The sequence below is a fragment of the Cupressus sempervirens genome, chromosome 4, assembly GCF_028749045.1.
Source record: "Cupressus sempervirens isolate cs-2001-9-10 chromosome 4, ASM2874904v1, whole genome shotgun sequence".
NCBI classification, from domain to species: Eukaryota; Viridiplantae; Streptophyta; class Pinopsida; order Cupressales; family Cupressaceae; genus Cupressus; species Cupressus sempervirens.
Genome location: NC_143121.1, coordinates 601,361,249 through 601,387,683, shown reverse-complemented (window position 1 = coordinate 601,387,683; position 26,435 = coordinate 601,361,249). Strand labels below are relative to the sequence as shown.

Here is a 26,435-nt window from a genome sequence, read left to right as displayed (position 1 = left end):
TAACATTGGGTGCCCGACCATAATAGACTTCATAGGGTGTCTTGTTTACTCCTTTTCTAAGTTATGCTCGATTAAGTGTATAGACTGCTATACTAATGGCTTCTCTCCCAAACTTGTGTGATACCTTGCTCTAACTTTAAAAAGTTCTTGCATATTCAACTATGGATGTGTTTCTCCTTTCTACAAGACCATTCTGTTAGGGTGTTCTCTATGTTGTCAAATGTCTTTTGATTCCATTTTCCTCACAATATTTGTTGAGCTCGTTAGATGCGAATTCACCTCCTCTTTCTCACCTAAGACATTTCAAAGTTCTGTTGTTTCTTTCTCCACTCTTGCCTTATATTTTCTAAATGTATCAAATGCTTCTAATTTTGTCTTCAAGAACATAACAAACATCATCCTTGAATAATCATCAAAAAATAGTATAAAGTATTTGTCTTCGTGATAGCTTTCACGACCAATAGGACCACAAAGATCTGTGTACTAAATCCCATATGTTTTGAGTTGAATATTCTTTGCTTGAAAAAATTGAACAAGTCATTTTTCCAAACTGACACTCCTTACATCAAACATTTTCCAGTTTATTCACTATCATCTTTTCTCAAACACTTTTCTTTTTACTCACTTTTTCTAGATTATAAAGTTTACATGACACAATCCTTATGCCATAACCAACTTTTCTTCTATTTTTGCAAACAAATAATGACCGAGTGAGATGTGCCACTTGAAAAGATTGCCTTTAAAATATGTTCATTGGTAGCAACCAATTTTCCATTATTTTCAGATATTCTACATTTTCCATTACTAAACTCAAATTTAAAACCTTTGTTATTCGATTGAGAAACGCTTAAAAGATTATATTGTAAACCATATGCCCAATAAACTTCATCACAAATGATATCATCAATTAGATTAATTGTACCTTTTCCTCAAATTACGCAAGGTGATTTGTTTCCAAACTTTATTGAACCTCCATTGCATTACTCCATCATTCAAAATTTATCCTTATCTCCACTCATGTGGTGAGAGCAACTACTATCAACGATCCAATCGTTATTTTTGTCCATGCTTGAGATTAATGTCTTCTTCTCTCCAATAACATCTTTGTCGGAAGATGACTCTTCTTTCACAACAACAAAAACTATTCCCTCGTCATTGTTTTCTCCATCAACATCAACTTCATTCTCTTCATCCTCAGCTATGTAACACACCTTGCCTTCTTGTCCAAAAATTTTGTGCTTTTTGTATTGGTTCACCTTGTCTTTGTTTTACCCTTTCCTCAATTTGTTGGGACATCTATGTTCAAAATGATTGATTTGCCTACAATTCTACCACGCAATAGGGCTATTTCCTTTGTATATACCTTTGCCTTTCAAAAATCTTTTAGTGATCAAGGCTTCCAACTCTTCCAGTTCTTTCTTTTCGGTTGGCTGCTAGTCCTTTATATTTATCATCATCATCAAATCTTCTTCTTGGTGTTGCCCTTCACTCACTAAAGCTTAAAAGGCCACTTCACTAGTAGATTGGCTATTATCATAGTTGCTTAATTCAAACATTGTTAGCCTACCAAAAAGAGAATCAATTGTAATTTGGCTCTTTTCAATTGTTCTCAGCTCTAGTATAGCAAAAACTCTAATTGCATATCTGTTAGGCAAGCTTCTCAGCATTTTACTTACAACTTGACTTGCTTCGATTGTTCCACCAGCTTCTTTGATTGCAGCAACAATCTCCTTGATTCTTGTCTCATACTAAGCAATGGTCTCATTTTCATGCATTCTCATAGCATCCAATTTTCCTTTCATTCCCTCTACTTTTGCTTCCAGAACATGCTCATCTCCACCGTGTACTTTTAGTAGGTTGTCCCACATCTGATTAGTTGTTAGTAGATCATGAATATCAACATACTTAGAGTTTTTCAAAGCACTAGCCAATTCTATCACTATTGTTTTGTGTACTAGTTTTGCCTTGTTCTACACATCATCAAGAGTACTAGTTGGTTCCGTATATTCTGCAATAAGATATTCTTCTACATTGTCTCCAACTCCTAATAGGTGCAATTTCATCATGTTGGCCCACATTCCAAAATCGTCTTCATACTTATTTAACTTTGGGGCATCCTTCCTATACATCTTGAGTTCTTTTCCCTTAGCAATTAAACTTCCAAATCAAGGACCTAAGCTCTAACACCAATTACAGGTATAGGATTAACTACTGAGAGAGGGTGGTGAATCAATAATCACCAAATTCAACTTTTTAACAACTTTCAATATTGTTATCGATAAGATTCAATTGTGCCTATAAACATCATTATCGATTAAGTGCTTTAATCATTCATACATATCAATAAAAGCAATCACACAACAATGACGCCTATATTTATCTAGTGGAATCTTGATTTGTGTGAAAACCATGATGTGAGATCAGTGCTCACAAACAATTGTACTCTTCTGGAATACGCTCTATTAGGAGCTTGCCCGATTAAGGGTTACAAAACATTGTTAAAGGATTTTCCTCTACATCTGTTAGGAGTAACCTTGCTAAAGGATTTCAACACTCTAATCTAAGAATGCTACCTTGTTAAAGGTTTTACAATAGACCAATTAGGGCCACCCTTTTAAGGGATTTTGACTACCACAATGATAAGAAAGTAACAAAATTAGAATAAATATGTTCAACACAATTACATACCATTACTTGTCCTTTATTTTCAACTTCGATTGCCACCCACTCACTACTGCTATGCTTCGATAGCTCTGTCTACAACCTCTACTCTTCTTCCTTTTTCCAATCACACTTCCTCTAGTTACAATATCAAACTTGTCTTCTTTCTTTCCTTAAGTATATCACAAATCATGAAAACCCTAAACCTAGATCCAACGACCACAATTCCTTCCTTTTATCCTTTCATGTATTAACTTCACGAACAATCTTCTTTGCCTTAACCTAATTAAAATTTGGGTTCAGACATCTATGCAAAACGGCCAGCATAACGATGTGAAACCCCAAACCCTCACCCCAGAAAACAAGGAAATGCTCATACCCCAATCGGGTAGAGCTAGCATACAAAAACAAAGGGGAACACTAGTTCTCAGCCTCCTAACAAACAACTACCAAAAAAAAGCAAAAATAGAGCCGAAACAATTTAACGAGAGAGCCCTACCTCACAACCAAAAGGGCAAAACGAAAATCTGAACCATAAAATAAAAATTACGCAGAAGTAGTCAAAAATCGTGACAATCCAAGGTCTCCCTGAGTTGGATACAATGAGACCAATCTTATTATGATCCCACGCCCGTAGCTCCCACAACGAACAGAACAGTAATTCCTCATGAAGAGGATTTTGACTTTCCCATTACTCCAATAAGATATTCATTATTCTGATAAGTCCTTGAGTCTCTAATAGTTCGATAGGAAATACCACCACTAACACTGCTTCTGATTGTTCATTCCAATAGTTACCCGACAAGTCTCCTCTTACTATTCTTTCTCTATGTCCTTCTCAACTTCATTGTATAGTATACTTTATAAAGATATGGTAACAAGTTTTTATAATATGCCAAACATTTTGACATCAACGACAAATGGTATAACTAATGAACATGCAATCCATTGGTTCCTTTCCTCATCAACAACTTGTAGATCAGTTATGCCAACAATGTGAGGTTGCATTATGAATCACAAAACCTTCAAGTTGTTCTAAAGAGCTTTTTTCTTTGATAGTCCCATTCAAGAATGCAGTTTACACATCCATTTGTTGAATGTTCCAACTTTTTGTTGTTGCAATCGCTATGACTGCTCTAACAAAAGTATATCGTGCAACAGGTGCAAATGTCTCCTCATAATCAATACCTTCCTTTTGAAAGAACCCTCTGGCAACAATACATGATTTGTGTTTCTCTATACTACCATCTACATCATGTTTAATTTTGAAGAGCCATTTCTCAGAGAACAAATTTTTCTTTAAGTCTAGGTATTATATCCCATACATCATTTTTCAAAATGGATTTATACTCCTTTGTCATGGCCTATTTCCATACTTTTATGTTTGACAGCTTTTGTTAAACTAGTAGGTTCAGAAAATATGATTTCACTCATTAAGGCAACATAACTTGAGAATCTATCAAGCCTCTTACTTTCATTGAAAGTTCCTTAGAGTGCTGCAAAGTTTTCAGCTTCCTCAAACATTTTTCTAGCCCAAAGTGATCTTTTCTTGTTGTTATTATTTTGATTTTCCTCTTGATACTCCCTATGATTCTCAAAGGCAGTTTGGTTTTCATTTGTAATTTCTTCTGAGTACACCCTTTGAAACTCAAGAGTAGGTTCCTCCTCCATATCTTTAGATGAATTATGAAGTTCTAACTCATTAGAGGCTCTTTGCCCTTTTGAAGGCAGTGTCTTCCTCAAACATGACATCTTTACTCGATCCTATTTCTCTTTGTCCAGGTATGTATATCTTGTAGGCTTTTGAGGTTTCAATATAGCCTGCAAAACTTCCTTTCCTTCCAAATGGCTCTAATTTTGACCTCTTCTCTTTAGGCACACGGATATAAACAAAATAACCAAATATCCTTAGGTGGCTTATGTCAGGTTTTATACCAACAAAAGCCTCTTCAAGACTTTTATTAAGGTGAGAACAGGGACATCTATTTTGGATATAAACAATTGTTCTAGATGCTTCTGCCCAAAATGAGGTATCTATGTTTTGATCATACATCATTGATTTGGTAACTTCTACAATAGTTCTATTTTTCCTCTCAGCTAACCATTTTGTTGAGGATTATAGGGTACAATAGACTCCCTCTTAATCTCGGCATTAACACAAAATTCCTTAAAGATTTATGTGGTGTATTCTTTCTCATTATCTGTTCTCATTGTTTTAATTTTCTTTTTAGAAGAGCTTTCTATTAGGTTTTAAACTCTTTGAACCTTTTTAGGATCTCTTCTTACTCTTTGCACCTAAGAAAATAGATCTAGGTCTTTCTAGAGAGGTCATCTACAAAAATTACAATATATAGGAACCCTCCCATGGTGGGAGCAGAAATGGGTTCACATAAGTCAGAGTGGATTAACTCTAATATATCTTTGGTTCTGCTCAAACTATTTTTAAAAGTTCCCTTAGTGTTTTTCCCTAAGACATGCCCTTTGCATGTCCCACTATAGGTTTGATATAGTTTGAACAATCTTGTTACCAACTTTTTCATGGAGGTTAGGGCATGAAAGTGAATGTCCTAACCTTTAATGCCAGATCTCATTTGAGTCAAAAGTCTCATGGATGAGGGTTTGTTTTGTCTCAGTGTAGGGTTTGTATAAGTATCCTTGCCCTATACCTATAGTTTTAGCTTTCTTATATGTAGATTTATTTAGCCATGCCAAAACCTTTCCATCCATTAAGGTGACCCTATATCTATTGTCTTCTAGGTTCTGCTCAAACTATTTTAAAAAGTTCCCTTAGCGTTTTTCCCTAAGACACACCCCTTGCATGGCCCACTATGAATTTGATATAGTTTGAACAGTCGTGTTACAGACTTTTCCATGGAGGTTAGGACATGAAAGTGAATGTCCTAAACTTTAATTCCATATCTCATTTGAGTCAAAAGTCTCATGGATGAGGGTTTGTTTTGTCTCAGTGTAAAGTTTGTAAAAGTTTCCTTGCCTTATACCTATGATTTTAGATTTCTTATATGTAGAGTTCTTTAGCCATGCCAAAACATTTACATCCATGAAGGTGACCCTATATCCATTGTCTTCCAAGGCAAATATGGGGACTAGATTTATCTTAATTCCAGGTACAAATAAGACATCAATCAATTGACTAGAGATACATAATTCCAATTTAATGGTTCAAGTTCCAACCCCTTTTACAGGACGTGAAGAGTCATCCCCAATAGTTACTTCATCATTTTCTTTCACCATAGTGTTTAGGTGACCTCTGAATCTTGTGATGTGCCTTGATGACTCAGTATCAGTCACCCAAGTGTTAAATTTGTTTGATAGGCAATTTGATAGTGTTGAGTGGAAAACAAACTTCTCACAGTGATCTTTTGCATTTGTTTTTCCAACCTTAGCAAATGACACTTTGTTCTTTGTCTTGTCAAGGCACTTGACAGCATATTGTCCATATTGATAACGTCTAAAACATTGAACTTGAGAAAAATCTTTCATTTGCTTATAAGAACCTTTTCCAAGAAAATATCTTTTTTCTTTTGAAATTCTTCTTCTTACCTTTCTTATGGGAGTTTGTGTTGAGACACATGAATATCCTCATCTATAGATTTTTTTTGTTTCCTTTTGACATATGTCTAGTTTCTTCTTGTAGGCAATCAAATGTTAACCAGTCAAATTTTGAAAGTTTTGATCGTGCACTTATTCCTTGAACAAATGACTTCCATGAATCTGGTAGGCCACCTAAAGCTATTAGGGTTAATTCTTTACTACCAATTTCATATCCAGCAGTCCACAGTTGATCCCTCAACTCAATTATTCTCATGAAATATACATTGATGGATTATCCTTTCTTCGTGCTCATGTGATTGTTTTGCCTATTTAGTGCAAGCGTTTTACCAATGTTATTTATTTCAAATGTACTCTCAAGGGATTTCAACATAAGGTATGCAATCACCTATTTTGCTAATATAGGTACTATGTGATCACTAGCTGCATCTACTATTAATTTCATAGCCTTTTCATTATTCTCAATCCATTGAGATTTTTCTCATTCAAACTCAGGTTCTATCTTCGTGTATTTCAAGAATGAATCTAACTTATTATAACTCTTAACTTCAATGATGTGAAGTTGTTTGCACCTTCAAGAAGATATCAAATCTGATCATGTTTGACATTTTGAAGAATGGAATGTGACTGCAATATCATGGCAAGTTATCTGATAGCTCAAATTTAATTTGGGTCTTTTTAATAAGGCTCTGATACCATGTAAATGTAATTAAGTTTATATCAGATTAGATAGGGTTTATTATAGAGTTGTCTAAATAATAAATACCATGTAAATGTAATTAAGTTTATATCAGATTAGATAGGTTTTATTATAGAGTTGTATAAATAATAATCTTCCTTAACTAGGAATAGCAGTTTCAGATCCAAGTATGATGGTTTGAATCAATCTTGTATTGTATTTTCATTATTTAGAAATACTCAATATTGAATTCTAATTATTATTGGCAATGGTCGATCTACTATCAGAATAGAATATTAATAGATTTCGATATCTATTTGGCAGGTCGGCCATATATATATATATATATATATATATATATATATATATATATATATATATGAGTGGACTTGTCCATTCAGAATAAGTCCCTTAATTGCACCGATTCAGATCTATGAACAGACCCAATCACTACTCAAGGATTAAATAACAATTTTCCTTAACAATAATCATGCTTTATGAGATCCCTGATCAGGGGAATATAATCAATCTTAATATGATTTGATCCTTGCATCTCATTAATACAAAGAACATGAAATGATTATTGTAAGACACTAGTAATCTGCCAAAACAGATTCGATAATATACTTGGGATTTTAATAGTATGCAAATGATTCAAATTATCCTTCAAATTTCTGGCCATAGCTATCATACTTTAACAGTCAGGTGGTGAGGTGAAGAAAATGCTCCTTCCTCATTGGAGCCACTGCATTCCAGTGCATAAAGTAGACAAATTGCCACAATATTGCCTTCTTGAAGAAACTAGAGGGATTTGATGCTTTTGGAAAGGATGGTTGAAAGCGAGCCTATAAAAGTTAAGGGACTAGTCAAAAATGGTGAATAGGAAGAAGAGGACTCCCAACTTGAAATTTAAAAAGTGGATTCCAATGGTTGACCATAAGAAAAAAGTGCATGGAGGTTCATGGGGATCGTGGCCTCAACTACCCAATTAAACATAGAGTTGGAACCCAAAAATAAGGTTCACTCTCAACTTAATCTCCATCATTTCTAGCTCTATAATGCAAAGTTGTTAGGGGTTTGCAGGGAATGTTAGTACAATAATGACTTATGAATGTCTGTATTTTGTTATCATCAAAGACCTAATAGGATATTAGCACCATAATGATTTACGAATGTCTGCATTTTGTTATCATCAAAGACCTTATAGGATATTAGCACTGGGTTTTGGCAATATCCTAGTAATCGAATGATATGGGAGAAGGGTGCTATCTAGTTTGTGACAATCTAAGCATGAATAAGTCAAGTGGCAATGTAAAAATTTTTATCAATTATTTATATTTATTTTATTTTATTTTATTTATTTATTTAAATGTAAAAGTCAACAAATTTCATAACTTTAAAAAATATTGTAAATCACATAAAATATATTAAATAGATAAATGTTCATTAAAAAAACTAAAGCCAAAATTTTGGAATTCCCATATGAAATAAATGATTCTTTGATTTCAGCTTTTCACACAGCTTGGGACATATAGGTTGAGGTCCATTACAAACAAAGATGAAACATTATAATTCCCATATGGAATAGATGAATTCTTTAAATTCAGCTTCACACTCAACTTGTGACATATAAGCTGAGGTCCATCAATGGAGTAGCCTCTAGGATGCTATACAAAGGAGGAAAGGAGGGAAAAAAAATACAAGGCTGGAGGCGAAAAATTCAAGTTACAAACATCAAAAGCAGCAATACCAATTATGTTATGTAAATGATTCTTTAATTTCAGCTTTTCACTCAGCTTGGGACATATAGGTTGAAGTCCATTAGAAAGATGAAACATTATAATCCCCATATGGAATAGATGAATTCTTTAAATTCAGTTTTGCTCTCAGCTTGTGACATATAAGTTGAGGTCCATTAGTGGAGTAGCCTCTAGGATGCTATACAAAGGAGGAAAGGAGAAAAAAATACAAGGATGTAGGAGAAAAGTTCAAGTTACAAACATCAATAGCAGCAATACCAATTATGTTATGTATGTGATAGTAGCAACCACTAGGATGCAACCTCAACGCAATGTGCAAAGAAGTTTGTTGGTTGGTTATGTCTTCCAAACGAGCATGACTAAATTGATATGCTTAAGAAAAATCCAACTTTCCATTGTCATTGTTCATTCCTTTTGCAAAATATCCTCCTCCTATGTAAGTGATGAAAAAAGAAGGGTAAATAGAGCTTATATATGAAGGATTTTCAAATGCTTTCACCTATTCTCAAAAGGCCAAATGTAGATTTTTTTGACATAGCCCTAAAACTCACACAATTATAAGTACAAGTGGACACAATTTCTAAGCTTGTTAGGTTCGTGTCTCTACTAGGTACACCAATACATGTAAGCGAAGGGGCTCACATATCTTGCAACCTTGACGAACAACATTACCAACATTTGTGCAAGTATGTCTGATATTAACCATTCTTTACAAGTTACACTATATTGTCTCCATTCAAAAAATTTACTCGAGAAATACCAAATACAACACTAAGATGGCATGCACTAGCATCCAGTTGTGCTTCCAAACCAATTCAATGATTCTTGTTTTTGAAGCGGCTTTAATCCAAAATTTTGCCACCACCTAAGATAATATACTCGGGAATACATTCCCAATATATTTTTATGGTTCTCGTTTGTTCATCTATTTCTCATTTGAAATAATTGGTCTCCTCTAAACAAAAGGCCATCGTTATTAATACCTTGGATGCTCCAAATATTTCCTAATTGACCTTCCATAACTCTTCAGCATATTCATTGCTTACCAAGTTGTGATTGCTAGTTTTAACACTTTGCATAGATTAGAAGTTAATCAGCTCATACCCAGCATATATATATATATATATATATATAATTTTATTTTTATTTTTTGCTTTGATTTATGCTTATTTTATAATTTTATATTTTATTTCTATAATTGGTTATCTGATATACTTTCATTTTATTATTTTAGCTTTTTTAAATACATGTGAGTTGTTTTTTATTTCTATGTACACAAACACCACATGAAACTCTATGCCCACTGCCATGGTAGAACACTTCTTTGAATAAGATTTTTTAAGGTTTGTGTTTACAGTTGTTAAAAAGCAGATAGCAAAAAATCTTCAGGTGGTTCAATATGAGAGCAACAGAATCATGACTCTACATTCCTGAATTAGTTGTCAATTTAATGCATGTTGGTCAAGATCTAGACATGTTGATGCGGAAGGATAAGATATTCGGCTAACAAACTCACTCAGATTATCAAGACACACAAACAATTTCCAGATGGATTATCACACATCGCCTAGATAAACCCAAGAGGCATCAACTAAGAAAATTCGGCAAACCATAGTGATGATGGAGGCAGTGCTTTTATCGGAGGCAACCTAGTCTCTGTGTTGGCTCGATTTGCCAGTTCAATACAGTTCTATTTCCATCTAACTAATAGCAGGATTTTTTATCTGAATAATTTAGTTTGGTTTAGTTTTACTTCTGTTAAGTCAGTTTGGAAATGACACTTAAAGATGCCTCTACATCCCTTGACAAGCACCTTTACATGTCAAAATATTGTTTTATAATCTTCTTTAAATATAAAGATCTAGATTATAAAATTTTGTACAATCTCCAAATAGACACATCATATTCAGGAACCACAAGCAAAAGTCAAAAATCAACACTTCTTATAAAAACCTAGCTTTTAAAAACAATGCTGTTTAATATAAATTAACTAGGCTGTTGCATAACACTGAATAAGAAAACCAAAGGTATCAGATGGCATGGTAACAGTAGATGCCAGGCATACCGAAAATCAAAATATGCATTATCATTATTTTGTTTTAAGTTAAAAAGATAGAGAAAAACACAAGTATTGGGATTGTACTAAGAATGCACAACAAAATTTATCTTTCAGCATAACAATTAAAGTAACTTTACTCAGACTTAGCATAATTATTAATTCAAATATGCAAACTTAGAGTGCAAGTCATATTCAGATCCACCACCCTAAATATGGTGGTATCATAGTCCAGTGACCAAGTCACAAGGCCATTACATAATGATGAGTCGGTACATTCAAAAATAAAACTAATCCATTTAGAAAAAAACTAAAAATATGATTATGGTGTTGACTTGGGGATGGCTTATGTTTGCAAATTTTAAGGGGTTATTCAGTACATAACAAATGCTTATAGATATTTAGGATATGAGTAATGGGACATTTAAACATGATCCATGTACAAATCTTATAATCATGGCAAAAGCTTGCCTAACAACAATAAAAGTTGTCCATAACATTAACCCAGGCCCACCACCCAAAAGAAAGGAAAAAAAGAAAAAAATAATAATAATGAATAAATTTAATTCAAAGATACTAAAAAGGGTAGCAATTCAAAAGTATGTGAAATTCCTCATACAAATTAGGGTGTGAAATTCCTCATACAAATTAGGGTTCGCAAGGCTAAACAATCACCTAGATGCAGCAAATATTCCAGATTGAATCCAGGATTTTAACACACTTCCTTCGCTAAACAAAAGTTTAAAGCCAAGGTGCGAGCTCAGGCATTGGGTTGTACTTTCGCAAACAAATCCTTGCTACTGACAAATATACACACACACACATACAACATAAAAGTACAAAATGAAGTACAGACAACAGCTTGACTATAGGTAACTCATGTCGATTGTCAAATTTTTATATTAAAACATAATGGCCTATATCAGCACAACAGAACATGAAAAATCGATGCAACTGCAGACCTAAAACAACATCAATTCCCAATCCAGGGTCGTGTACCTGGACCAAATTCCCAATCCCCAAGCAAGGCACTAACCCAAACCAGTATCCATACCTGATCAGAACCAACCAAGGTTAGGTTATGGTTCAAACACAACCTGGTAACAGAAGGTAAAAGTAAATTTAATAAAAACAATAGATCAAATTTGATTGTGTAGAGGAGCCAAATGGTACAGAACATTATGGTCGAGGCCGGGTTCAAATCCCTGAAGCCATATGTTAAGTACCGAAATAGTGTAACCCCATGTTTAAATCCCAAACAGATAAAAGATTTTTGAAATAGTCTTAAATACCAAACCCGACTTTCCGGGAGCGACATATAAGTCTTGATGAAAGTTTCGGCCAACTTTGTTGAGATACCCAGACACGGTGGCATTTGAAGCAAAGGGTACCCAACAGTAATAATTTACCAAAGCAAAAACAGAAAAAATTAATTGGTCATTTAATTTAAAGGGAAAAATTTGTGGGAAAGTGCTTGGCATGAATTTCTAATAGTTCATTATGAAAATTGATTCCCTGCAAGCAAAGATACCGGAAAATAGAAGAAGAAATCTTGTCACAAAACAATGCTCGGAGTAATTCGTTAACAATTAGGGTTTTATGTACTTACGGCCCGGGAAAACTCGATTTTAAGATTGCTGACGCCCAGAGAGACACCTTGCAGGCCTTCCTTTGCAGCAATGGCATGCTCGATATGCTTAAAATACACAAACGCATAGTTTCGTTGAGGGTATGCCGTTATATTATCAATTTCTCCGAATTTAGCAAATGTTTCCATCAGCATAGTCTCCGTAACGTCGGCGGTCAAATTGCCCACCCACAAATTCTGTGATGGCAGAGATTCTTCCTCCTCCGCCCTCATTTGGCGGGGGCCTTGATCCATAAACCCTCCACTCATAGGCGGGGATGCCTTTAAAACAGAAAACATGTCAAATTACGTAAGAAGAGTCTATTCAAAGAATATATGTAAAATAGAGGGCAATGCATGGAGTGCGGCGGAAAAGCGTGTATCAAACTAATATACACCAACGCAGAAAGCATGTAAAATTAAGCTAACTGAATGCATACACCATGGACAATTCGAAAAAAAAAAGGAGTACATACATTGAACATGTGTCGGAATAAACGACGAAAATAGACCAGAATGAACAAGAATGGACGCAGGCACAGAGATTTTAGGTCAAAATGAGAGCACGCAGAATGAATAATGCAAAGAGAAGCATGTGCATCGCTTATACATCAAAAATAAGACTAACGCAATGAACATCAAACTCTCATGGCATCGAAATATACAACATTTACATATCTTGAAATTAGGGTTTCAGCCCTTACTGAATGAAAGAATCCGTAACGCGTAGGGGCGCCTCGTAATTCCGCCATCGCTTCCCTCGAGGATTCAATCCGCCGACTCTGTGCGCGGCAATTATCCGCGCATATAAGTGAATGGAGAACGAGGTATACACAATGAATATACCTCAAAGGAGGGTTTTAGAGGGAATATCCACGTATATAGGTTTGGTTTACAGCTTAAATCGATCGAGGTTATGTCTCTGAAATTTGATGGAAAGGGATCAGGAAAAATTGTAAACACGTGTTGGGCTTTTACTTCTCTATTGAAGCAGTGTGAGATGCCTTATCATTTTATAGATGTTTGAAATGAGACAGCTCTCCATTGGCCTGAACTTTTCCATGGTCCTCATTTTATGGGGTTGCGGCAGCTGGCTAATTAATCAACAAAAGATTTTAGGGATTATTGAGTTTAGTGAGATTGTGATAATTTCAATCGTGTACAGATTTAAGTGTAGTGTATCAATATTGGTTGTGGGGTACTCTATCTATCGTGGTTGTGTGCTTAAAATCTTAAATGGTCTATTGGTGCAGCTTAACTACTTATAGCTAGGTTTTTGGCTTATAGGTATTTACAATACATGTGTGGAAGGGTCAAAAAGTGGTCATTTCAAAGTGGCGTTTGAAACTTATTTGAAAACATTTCGATAACCATCCTTTCAAAATTACTAAACTAGTACTTGTAGACAAATATACCAATATTGGAGCATAAATGGACCAAATAAGCTAAAAATGAACGAATTGGTCGATGTGAAACTTATTACTAAGCCAAAAAAAGATTGGTTATTACAACATATGAATAATTATTGGAGCATGATTTACTACTAGTGCCCTTCTCCTATAAAATAGGTGGTTTTTTTTATTTTTTTATGGAAGGGTTTATACCCAGACTATAGTAGTGTAGCTATTTGATATGAGAGTATGAGATGTAGCTAACGTACGGGTGTATTCCATTAAGGAGTAGACCAACAACCCACTGATTTCACTTGTAGACTAAGGTATATTTGTAAGATGGCCCCCACTAGGTCCATGTGGGCCATCTGCACTAGTTAACCATCCATCCACTCAATGATGTTATTTTTTGTCACTTTTACATTAATATCATTCACGAGATTTGAGGTAGTGTGGTTTATCTACCAACACATCTCTATCGTCATTTCTATTTATATCAATTATTGGCTTAAGATCTCAATAGAAAGGAAGATGACCTAGTAGGCTCAAGTAGGACTTTGGCACTAAATGAGTGCAATGATCCTTTGTTGTTAATGATTGAGAATGAAATGGGTTTAGATATCTAATGGTGCAAATAAGATTACTAAATAAGCAAAATTGTGTTGTCTTAGAAAAATTAAGACAAACAAAATTGGATATAAAGTTGTACTGACATAAAACAAAAGATCAAGAAATAACTAGCCTGTAAACCAAATTTGGCGATGTTCTAACACAAATAGAATTGCCTAGGCATTTTTCTCCTAAGAACAAGAACCCTAGGGCATTTTTGTAGGTTTTTATGACCATAAATAAGATAAACAACATTAAACACAAAATAGATAACACAACACACAAAAGATACCCAAGGAAACCCTCCAACTTGAGAGGAAAAAACTAGACACAAAAACCTCTCTTCATTGAAAAAAATAAACATAAGTTTGAATTGTAACGCATACTACACAAAAATTGAAGTAATCATCAACAACTCTATGATCTTGCATACAATGCTAAAAATTCTATGCAGACAATTTTCCAACACCTGAAATAAACTAAAAAATAATGTATAACCACATACAAATGCCATCTAACGAAATAAATGCAAATAGATAGACTCTTCATTATCTCGGTTATTACAAAAGTAATGGACCTCTTCAATATCTTAAACTATTTGCCTTCATCACACATTGAGCATATGAAAGGATAAGTGGACCACATGAAAGGATAATCATTGATAATAAATAAGAGATGACTATCTAAGAAATAAGGAGAAAGATGTCTTGCAAACCTATATCTTTAACACTCCCTCTTAGTTAACGAGATATCTTTCAAGATATTCATGTCACAGAATCTCTCAACATGACACACACAATGGCTACACCCACATGTGAAAAGATTTTATCATTGAATCTCTCAACGTGATAATTTCATAGAAACACTCAACATGATGTCCCCCATGGATACTCCCTTGTGTGGAAAGAAACATATGCACATAATTACATCACAGAATCATCAATGTGATATTGTCATGGAATCTTACAAAATGGCATCCACCATAGCTACTTCCATGTATAGAAAGAAGCCTTTACATAGGTTCTCATTACTAAATCACTTAATGTGATGTCGTCATGGAATATCTCACCATGACATCCACTATGGCTACTCTCATGTGTGGAAAGAGCACATCTCTCAAGAACTTTCACCTCATATTTCTCTCTCATAGATAAATTTAAATTACAATAAGTCTTCATGATGATGTTGTTGAAATGTCAAAGTATTTATTATTCTATTCTAATTTTGGTTCCATTGTCTCGTCTATCCGTATGAGATCACCTATCTCATTATATTAGGTAAGAGGTGTCTTTCACCAAGGGATGCCAATGTTTTATATTAATATAGTTATATATTAAATGATTATATTAATATAAGATAATATTACCAACCACAATTATTATATTATATAATTATATAATATAACAATTATACAATGTATTATGTTATAGTTTAATCATCTCATAATAACGTAAATAATCAAAACCTTTGTAACTTCTAGTTTGGCTTGTGGATTATGTTCACAACTACAATAGAATCAACACTCCCTCTTAGCTAGGGAGGAATTCATTTAGATTGTGTTGCAATGACTATCCTTTAATAGGTAGATTGAATAGATTATTTAATAATGGATAAGTCGTAATAAAATACAATTTTAATTAATTGATTTATTAATGTCTCAAATAATACTTTATTTGAGACATCATTATGAACCAGATACGTAAACTTCCCAAAGCTAACTTCAACACTCCCTCTTAGCTCACGAGGCTTCCATATTAGGCTAAATTATATTATTGTTGAACATAAATATCACAATGATATTTAGATATCTCCATATGACATATTTTTGGATATTATCTCGTGATATAATCATTTTCGATATATTTTGCACATGATATGTCCTTAGACATTTCCTCGTGTAATATCCATCATCAATTATTTTGAAAGTTTTTATGTTTAGGGCATTTCCTTGAAAAACACCATATTTGGTATTCACCATTAAGGATTTTAAGATACCTTTCATTGTGTCCTTGGATATTGTTGTATGTACTATCCTCAATGATGGGATTAAAATATTTACCTTTAGGAAACAACTTGGATATCATTATATGCATCATCCATCTTAAAGGATTTAACATATTTACCTTTATAGCACAACTTGTATATTGTCGTATGTGTTATCCACCTTAGAGGATTTAACATATTTACCTTTAGGGAACAACTTGGACATCATTGTATGTGTTATCCACCTTAAAGGAATTAACATATTTACCTTTATTGTACAACTTGAATATCGTTATATGTGTTATCTACCTTAAAGAATTTTAAGATTGTTGATCTCGGATTTGTTTTGATAAGCGAGTGTTTATACACTTAAGTCATTTACTTAGTTCATGCCAAACAAGTAGTATATGTCGAGCACAACATGTATAAGATAGAGCATGTCGAGTCCACAGCGAGTGTTGAGTCACTCATGTGTCAAGCCACTCAAGTGCTAAGCAGACAATGTATGCCGAGTGATACAGGAGCTGAGTAAGCAGCAAATGCCAAGTCATTCAAATGCCGAGTCGCAGTATAGAAAGTAGTATATGCCGAGCATCAGAGACTTCATATGCCGAGTAAGATAGTTTTGTCATAGTTGTTTGCAATGGCACAAACTACTATGTAAACCATTTTTTAGCCAACTTAAAGATTGAATTACAATATTTTGGAGATAAGGACGAATCTTAAGTTGGAATCCCTATGCATTACATGCATCCACTCAGAAAAAGTGAAGGTTTAAGAGGCAAAATGGATGAATCATAGCCATTGATTCATACTTGACCCTAAGTCACCTGAGTCTTCTTAAGGAGGACAAACCCAAAACTTTGCATGCGTGTGGAAGGAGTGAAGAGAAAAGTTTGCATGCATAAACAAAGCATTCGTGGCGGCTAAGGAATTGTGAATTGAAATTGCATTGCAGAATCAATTAAAGGAGAACAGAGGAAGGGACTAACATACAACAGAGAGACATCTGATCAAGAAGGATCAAGAATACATCATTTTAGAGGTGATCCATCATCAAGCAACAAAGTTCTAACTACAGGACCAATGCTGAGTCATTCTGACAGGTGAATTAGTTAAATCTCTTAATAGAGTAGTCCTAAATGGTTGTATTGAAATCTTTTAACAAAGTGCTTGCTTAATTGTGAGTTGAAGTCCTTTAACAAGGCACACTTCTAACAGGGTATTGAAATCCTTTAATAGGGTAAGACATAACAGTCTTTGTAAGCCTTTAATAGGGCAGACCTTTCACAAGGTAGATCATGTTTCATGATAAAAAATTGTAACCTTCACTGGATACACTTTATTATTGCAGTGGTGAAGATTTGTGGGTGTCATCTCCACCCCAGTTTTACCTTCTCATTGGAGGGTTTTTGGGTAATCATACCTAGTGTCATATATGTGTGAATGCTTACTTGTTTACATGATTTAGATGTACATGGTTTACATGGTATTTTGTAATGATCTGTACCAATAGGCCACTAAACAAAACCCTAATTTTAATACACTGCTAAAATATATTGCTGAAATAAGGAAATAATAGTGCCAAAATATTCATTCAATGAAAAACCAAATATTTTTACAAATGATATGTCAATTTTCAGTACTGAAACATTATGACCTGGCACATTACAAACAACCCTAACTAGCTGTATACAATTGAGAACTTATCACAACTACAAACTAAAATGAGAACCTGGATTGATCAGATACTAGACACTGACTACTGAAGATGATATGGTGAAAGTGTAGCTCCACTTGAAACTCCAAATCAACAATTAAGCACAAGTGAAAGGACTGAAATATCCTTCCCACAGCTGCAATAATTCAGGTGATCTCTCACACTCTCAAAATTGCATACCAATTGAGAGTTTTCATTCTCAATGGCCTATTGTGACTACTTGCAGAAACCCGAGGCTCCATAATGCACATAAACAAAATTCAATAATAAATCTCGATGATAGGCAATGAGCCCTCAATGCCTATTTATTTATTTTTTTCTCGATAGGTCGACCTCCTTTTTATTTATTCATCGCTTCTTCCAACAACCTCTAGAAGATTGTTTTATTTAATGATTTTATAAAATATCACTTTATTGAGTTAATTAAATATAAAGTTATATTGTAATATATTTTTATTGATAACTTTATAAATAATTTAACTCCTCCAAAAAACGGGGACATTACAGGTCTGCCCCTCCTAAAATTGCTTGGCCTCAAGCAATCTTAATGCTGGATGCTGCAAAATCACTTCTCCCTCCCAAGTAGCATCTTCAACAGGTAAATCTTTCCACTTAACTAAATACTCTTTGATTACTCTCCTACGAAGCTGCTTCTCTCTACTATCCAGAATGGATTCTGGCACTAAGATCGATTTCCCCTCATCATCCAAGGGAGGTAATACTGCAGAAGGCATCACATTCTGACCCAACGCCTTTTTGAGGCGTGATACATGAAACACATTGTGCACTCGACTATCTGTGGGAAGCTCCAACTCATAAGCCACCTCACCAACTCGTTTGATGATCTTGAATGGTCCATAATAGCGTGGCTCTAGTTTCTCTGTACCACTCTTCTTGAGAGTGGACTGCTTATATGGCTACAACATGAGGTAAACCATATCATTTACCTCAAAACTACGCTTAGTCCTCTTCTTGTCTACATACTGTTTTTGCTGGTTCTGAGCTCTAGCAATGTTGTCTCTGAGAGTAGCAACTATATCCTTACTTTCCCGTAATATTTCACCTGCACGGGGTACTCGACTGTCTCCCAACAACAAATCTAAGAAACTAGGTACCTCATAACCATAAAGTGCCATGAAGGGTGTCATTTGTATAGTCATATGATATGTAGTATTGTAACAATACTCACAGAGATATATCCATTTGACCCAAGCTCGCTATTGATCTACCACACAATTCCTCAAATACCCTTCCACCCATTTGTTTACAATCTCTGTTTGACCATCAATTTGTGGGTGATAACTAGTACTAGGTGTAAGCTCAGTGCCACACAACCGAAATATATCCTGCCAAAAGTGACTCATGAAGCGGTTGTCCCTGTCACTCACAATGCTCTAAGGTAAACCGTGTAATCTAAAAATCTCCTTGAAGAAAACCTTTACCACCTGAGTTGCTGAGTATGTAGTAGCGATAGGGAAGAAGTGAGCATATTTTGTTAGCCTATCCACCACCACATAGATGCAATTGCGCCCCTGGGCCCTGGGCAAGCCTGTAATAAAAGCCATAGAGATGCACTCCCACTTCCTGTCAGGAATAGGAAGTGGCTGTAGGAGCCCTGCTGGATAAGTGTGCTCTTGTTTGTTTTGCTAGCAAACATGACACTCTCGCACATACTACAAAACATCAGCCTTAAGTCCCTTACAAGTGAACTGTTCTCGTACTAACCTGTAAGTCTTGAAATACCCAGGATGGCCTGCTGTAGGTGAATTATGGAATGCTCTCAAAATCAACTGCTTCACTTTCGATCCTGGGACTAAGTAAATCCTGTTCTTGTAAATGATCAAATTATCTATGAGAGTGTATCTGGTGTCGATTGTTGTCCCCTCCACTATAGCAAAGGCCCACGTGTCTTTGGCATATTCTGCTACAATCAAGTGTCGCCAATCCTCTGATATCTGAATCATAGAAGTGAGGTGTGGTCTACGCGATAAAGCATCTGCAACAATATTCTGTGTCCCCTTAACATATGTGATATCAAAATCATATGCCTATAACTTACTCACCCACTTCTGCTGACAATCATTTAGGTCCCACTGTCCCAAAAATTGCTTCAAACTATTATGATTAGTTTTAATACAAAATTTGTTGCCCACAAGATACTGTCTGAATTTGGCCAAGACATGCATGATGGCCAACATCTCCTTGTCATATATGCTAAATGATCTCTCAGCCCCTCTGAGTTTCCTACTCTCATAAGCTATAGGATGCTTGTCCTGCATGAGTACAGCACCAACTCCCTCTCCAGAAGCATCACATTGAAGCTCAAATGGCTTTGTGAAATCAGGTAATGCTAATACTGGGCATGTAGTCATTATTTCCTTGAACTGCATAAAACACTCCTGTGCCTCCTGAGTCCACACAAATGCCCCTTTCTTCAGCAAATTTGTCACAGGCGTTGCATGTCGTGAGTAGCCACTAACAAACCTGCGATAGAATCCACATAGACCAAGGAACCCCCTTAACTGTGTAAGGTTCTCTGGTGGTGGCTAATCAACAATAGCACGGATCTTTTCAGGATCCATTCGCACTCCTTTCGCACTAATGATGTGTCCAAGATACAACAATTATGTCATCCCCAAATCACATTTAGACTCCTTGGCATACAAGGACTCACTTTGTAAAATGCTTAATACCGTCTCCAAGTGCTCTAAATGTTCCTGCCATGTCTTGCTATAGATCAAACTATCATCAAAGAACACTAGCACAAATTTCCTCAACTGATGGTGGAAGACCTTGTTCATAGTGGACTGAAAAGTGGCAGGTGCATTAGTCAAACCAAAATGCATGACTACAAACTCAAAATGACCGCAATGACATCTAAAAGCAATTTTTTCAATATCCTGCTCTCAAACTCTAATCTAGTGATAGCCCGATCTCAAATCATTTTTTGTGAAATAACAAGCCCCATGCAATTCATCTATTAGCTCATCGATGCGTGGGATGGGATACTTGTTCTTTATAGTTCTCTTATTCAACACCCTGTAATCAATACACATTCGTAGAGTACCATCCTTCTTTTTTACCAAAACAACAGAAGATGCAAAGGGTAACTTACTTGGTCTGATGCGTCCCATTGCTAGCAACTCATTGATGGTCCTCTCGATCTCATCTTTGAGTTGTTTTGGGTGCCGGTATGGTGTGATCATGACAGGCTTAGCCCCTTCCTCCAACTCGATAATGTGCTCAATACCTCTGTCTGGTGGCCTGCCTGGTGGAATCTCACTGAATACCTTCCCATACTTGATTCTCAATTTCTGAATATCTGGATGATATTCAGTCTTATGTTGCTCCCCCTAGGTAGGCATCAAGGCACATATTTTTGCCCACTCTATATTATTATGCCTGGCTAATCTCTCCAACCGCCTAAATGAGATAGTCCTAACATCACCATTATGGATAGCCTTCAGCACATGAGTCCTGCCATCCACCAAGAATCGTATCTCCATATCCTCCAATCTCAGGGTAACCTCCTTCAAAGAATGTATCCATTGCATCCCAAGTACTATATCCATGTCGCCCATGTTGACCACATGATAGTCCGCCTTAAACTCATAGTTGTTCAGGCGCAAAGGTAGATCTTGCACCATCCTATCACAATGAAGAGTATATCCATCAGCTACCTTAACTCTCAATCCCTCAAACTCCTTAGTAATGAGCCCATGCCTCTCCACAAATCATGCATCAATGAAATTATGTGTGGCACCTGTATCCAACAGAGTAATAATCTTTTGTCCTGCCAAGACTCCTCGAAATCTGAAAGATCCCTCTCTTTGAATACTAGACAGACGTGCCTCCTGTAAATGTATCTCTGGAGTCTCTTTTTTCTCAGCACTATCTACCTCTTGTTCACCCTCTACCTCATTAGGATCCTCATCATGGTGCTCTGAGATGTCTGAATCTGAACCTTCATAATAAGCCCACATCATCCGGTTAGCCTTCCCCTTAGGCTTCATAGGACAATAATGACCAAACTCATAGGGACCTTTGCAAAAGAAGCATAGTTTCTTTCTACGCAAGTCATTAAGTGTTTCCTTATCCCAAGGTGCAGCTAGCTTGTCTTTTGAGTCACTAACCTTCTCTTTACCCTTGCTAAATTCCCCTTTGTTATCTCTAAATGATGAAGAACCCTTTGAACTAAACTCGTTTGCTGGAGCTGCAAGTTCCATACTGCAGGCTTTCTTCATGGCTTCCTGTAATGTAGGAGGATCAAAGGCCTTTACCCACCCCTTGAGTGGTTCAATTAATCCCTCTGTGAATAAAATGACTAGCCTCCTTTCTGAAATTTCAGGCACCATCACTGCAAGCTTTTGGAAGTCATTGATAAATTGTTCTGAGCCTCCTAACTGTCTCAACTGGGCTAACTCCCGGAAATAAACTTCAGGATTTTTTTTATCAAACCTTTTTATCAATCTATCCAAAAACTCCTGATAAGTGGTTACCTGATTGTGTTGCAATGTGATCATGCCATGTGTCCACCAATCATGTGCTGCCCCATCTAAGTGTAAAGTAGCATACTTGAGTGCTTCAAATTTTGTCATCGTTTTCAAAGATAGGAAAGTATCCACCTTATGAATCCAAGCATGAGTAATCATTTTTCCACTGCCATCAAATGTGGGTAATACCAACTTGTTGGTGACCTGTTGCAACTCACTGTGTTTATCTACTTGCTTCTGCCTGGCAGCTCTATAGTTCAGGTACCTGTCAAATGTTCATCCATCCAGTACATATTTTGGTAATGAATCCCACTCATTCCTCGCTTGTCGGAGTTCATCTACAATATCTGTTACCATAGCATCAGGTGTGCGTGTTGGAGTTTCTTCTTTGAATGTAGGATGTGTGGGTCTGTTAGCTGTTCCAGATCGTGTCCTATGTTGTGATCCTGCTATGCTCCTATCATCCTGGTCATTATTATGATTATTCCTCCTATTTTCCCCAATCAAATGTTGCATCATAACCATCATTGCCTGTGTACTTGCCTCTATTGACTATAGAAGCCTCTCTTGTTGCTGTAAAGTCTCATCATCTCGCATAGTTTTGGATGGGCTTTGAGAATGTCTCTCAGCCATATTCTTAGTTATGTTGGTTCTTTTGTAAACTAAATTAAATGGTGGCTGGGTAACCCTATTAGGCTGGCAGGAAATCGCTTTGATACCACTGTAATGACCCGTACCAATAGGTCACTAAACAAAACCCTAAATTTAATACACTGCTAAAATATATTGCTGAAATAATGAAACAATAGTGCCAATGTATTCATTCAATGAAAAACTAAATATTTTTACAAATGATATGTCAATTTTTAGTACTGAAACATTATGACCTGGCATGTTACAGACAACCCTAACTAGTTGTATACAATTAAGAACTTATTACAACTACAAACTAAAATGAGAACCTGGAATGATCAAATACTGTAGACTAACTGCTGAAGATGATATGGTGAAAGTGCAGCTCCACTTGAAACTCCAAATCAGCAATTAAGCGCAAGTGAAAGGACTGAAATATCCTTCCCACAGCTGCAATAATTTAGGTGATCTCTCACACCCTCAAAATTGTGTACCAATTGAGAGTTTTTGTTCTCAATGGCCTATTGTGACTACTTGCAGAAACTCGAGGCTCCACAATGCACATAAACAAAATTCAATAATAAATCTCGATGATAGGCAATGAGTCCTCAATACCCTATTATTTATTTTTTTCTCGATAGGTCGGCCTCCTTTTTATTTATTCATCGCTTCTTCCAACAACCTCTAGAAGATTGTTTTATTTAATGATTTTATAAAATATCACTTTATTGAGTTAATTAAATATAAAGTTATCTTGTAATATATTTTTATTGATAACTTTATAAATAATTTAACTCCTCCAAAAAATGGGGATATTACATATTTCAATTTATTTATTGCATGTATGAGATGGATGTGGGGTGAATTGAAATACAACTCATTCTACATCAACTGAATGAAGCAAGAGAAGACCTAAAGAAATCTTTGAAGAGAAGGAAGGAAATTGCTATTGAGGAGAATGACACACAATATAGAGAGATAGACACTACTAAGCTATTTGCTAATGGCGACTCCAATGAATTTGATGCAACAGTTGTAGATCTAATGGAAAATAATAGAGCCCAAGTTGAAGAAATAATAAATCTCAAGTTAGAGCAAGAATCACATGTTAGAGTAAATAATTAATTATTTATTATTTATTCTATTACTTAAGTTTACTTAGGTTAATGCATTCATTTATTAGTTGTAGTGATGAGTTGTTGACAACATGGGAGTTTGTTCCCTTCTAGCATGTTCCATCTTTTGGTGAAAGTGTGCTTAGTTGTCAACCTTATCTTCTACCTCGTTCCATCTTGTTCTACAAGCTTCTATGAGGTCTTTATATTCAGGCTCTCTCATTGTATTTTCTCATCCCATTTTCATTATAAATACATTTTCATTGTTTTGCAATATATTCTCTCTCAAGTTTGTTTAGGGCTTTTCCAAGCTCCACTTCTTCCTTCTTGGTTTCCCTTCAACAGGTTATTTGCATGCAAGTGATTTTGGTGAGCTATGGAGTTAGATTTCATCAACTCCTACATGGTATCAGAGCCTCCCTGCTACTGCTTTGTTGAAGGTTTTTTGAAGTCGCAATTCAGAGACACAAACCCTAGTTTATTTGTACATTTTTCTTCAATCCAGGGGAAGAGCATTTTTTGGGGGCACTTTGGGCCCAAACGGACACTACCATTGGATTCAAAAGGCATTTTTCAGTTAAGATCCATATAAAATTTTCCAATTTTGGAGACAGGGTTCCGGGGGGCAAAAAAAATTATACAGACGGCTTTTTCGTACGAATCATATGGACGTGCAGTGAAAAAAAATTAAAATTTTTTTGGGTACACCACCGTGGCATTGCCCAGCGGCCACCGCAGGGCCGCCCGTGCTTTGCTCATCCGACAGCGCCTCCTGCACTTTCCCCCTCGGCGGCTCAGTTTTCAGTCGTAGCTTGCACCACCTCATCTTTCCGCCACGGCAGCAATTCACCACTGGAGTTCACCGCCAACAGCCTCTATTTCTCCACTTGGTTAGTGATCTCCTCCAATGTCTGCAGCTCAGCCGGTGGTTTCTGCCACTCCGCTCCATCGGCACAGTCACCCGCTGACATGTGTATAGTCAGTGCACTATTGGCGCCTACATGAAACGTTTTGCTAAGTCAGCGATAAGGCATAGTCATCGCGTGTTTTGCAACACATTTGGCACCGCCTGCAGGTGACACGTAGCATGGGTGCCACATGGTACTTTGCCACGTCACCTACCACGTCAAATTTTGCCATGTGGCTTTCTTTTTTGTTGCAACGACGTTTAAGCCGTCAAATTTAACATAGTGATTTGCTGACGTTAGCATGATGCTAGCACTACATCAGCATGCCTCTTGCACCTCTCCAAGGTCATGTTGGACCTACTTGTGGTTTTTTGGCCATAATTTGAGCATACGAAGGTATTTTTTCGATCTAAAAGAAGCACCAGAAAGCTGGTTCCAAGATAGAGACATTGGTGTAGGTATTTTTAGGTTTTGATGTAGTTTAGTTGCCCATTTTTTCAATTGAAGTTTGAATTTTTATTTTTGACTCTGGCATGAATATCTTTTGTGTCCCATGTTAGTTTTTTGAAAACATTATATTTTTGGAAAGCTAGTTTTGTCACCTTTTCAAAAATGTGGTCTTTTTCCTTAGATTCTAGCACATGCTCTTTCTATCATGTTTTTGTCATTTTTGCTCTATGGTGGATATCTTGGGTGTTTCAAGTCCAAGGATCATTTTCTTGGCATGGTTTCTTTTGTTTTGGGTTGTACTACCTTTTGAGTCAACTTTTTCCCTTTTCCAATCATTGTAGACATCATTTGTAAGCACTTTTATGTATACACACTGAGATAAAGTGCCACTCTTGCATTTCGGGTTCATGAACATTGTTTTGAGACAATTGTACTTGCACTTTTTTTATAAAGCACCATGGGGGGATAGTTGTTGCCATTTTTGTGCCCTCTTCCTTTGTCAAGTGAGTGTCCCTTCCATGACATTAGCCCCATGCAGAGTCAGTGTGACCATGTCTTTATAGGTATTTGTACCTCTTCCTCTCTTGTCATTCTTGGTTCTGTCTGTAGAGGATTTTGGCCCACCTTCTTAGTTGCTTGTTATCTCACCCTGTTTGCATTAAGGGGGGGTTATGTTGTTCTAATGCTTTTGTGGTTCGATGGTTTTATAGTGTGAGCTATGTATTTAGTGGTTGATCTTATATACGAGGTGATTGCAGTGGCTGGCTACCTATGCATTTC

At 36.0% G+C, this 26,435-nt stretch overlaps 1 protein-coding gene across 3 annotated transcripts in view; it reads right to left on the bottom strand.

Annotated features, from left to right (window-relative positions):
• Positions 1–13,382, bottom strand: part of FPA (RNA binding protein) — an 82,449-nt gene extending 69,067 nt beyond the window's left edge. For all 3 annotated transcript variants that reach the window (XM_089826111.1, XM_089826112.1, XM_089826113.1), the window contains exons 1-2: positions 13,058–13,382; positions 12,336–12,635 (exon numbers count right to left, since the gene is read on the bottom strand). In XM_089826111.1, coding sequence (XP_089682237.1) covers positions 12,336–12,635; positions 13,058–13,105 — 348 coding nt within the window. In that variant the 5' untranslated portion in view covers positions 13,106–13,382. The remainder of the gene's footprint in view (positions 1–12,335; positions 12,636–13,057) is intronic.
• Between the last annotated feature and the right edge of the window lie 13,053 nt (positions 13,383–26,435).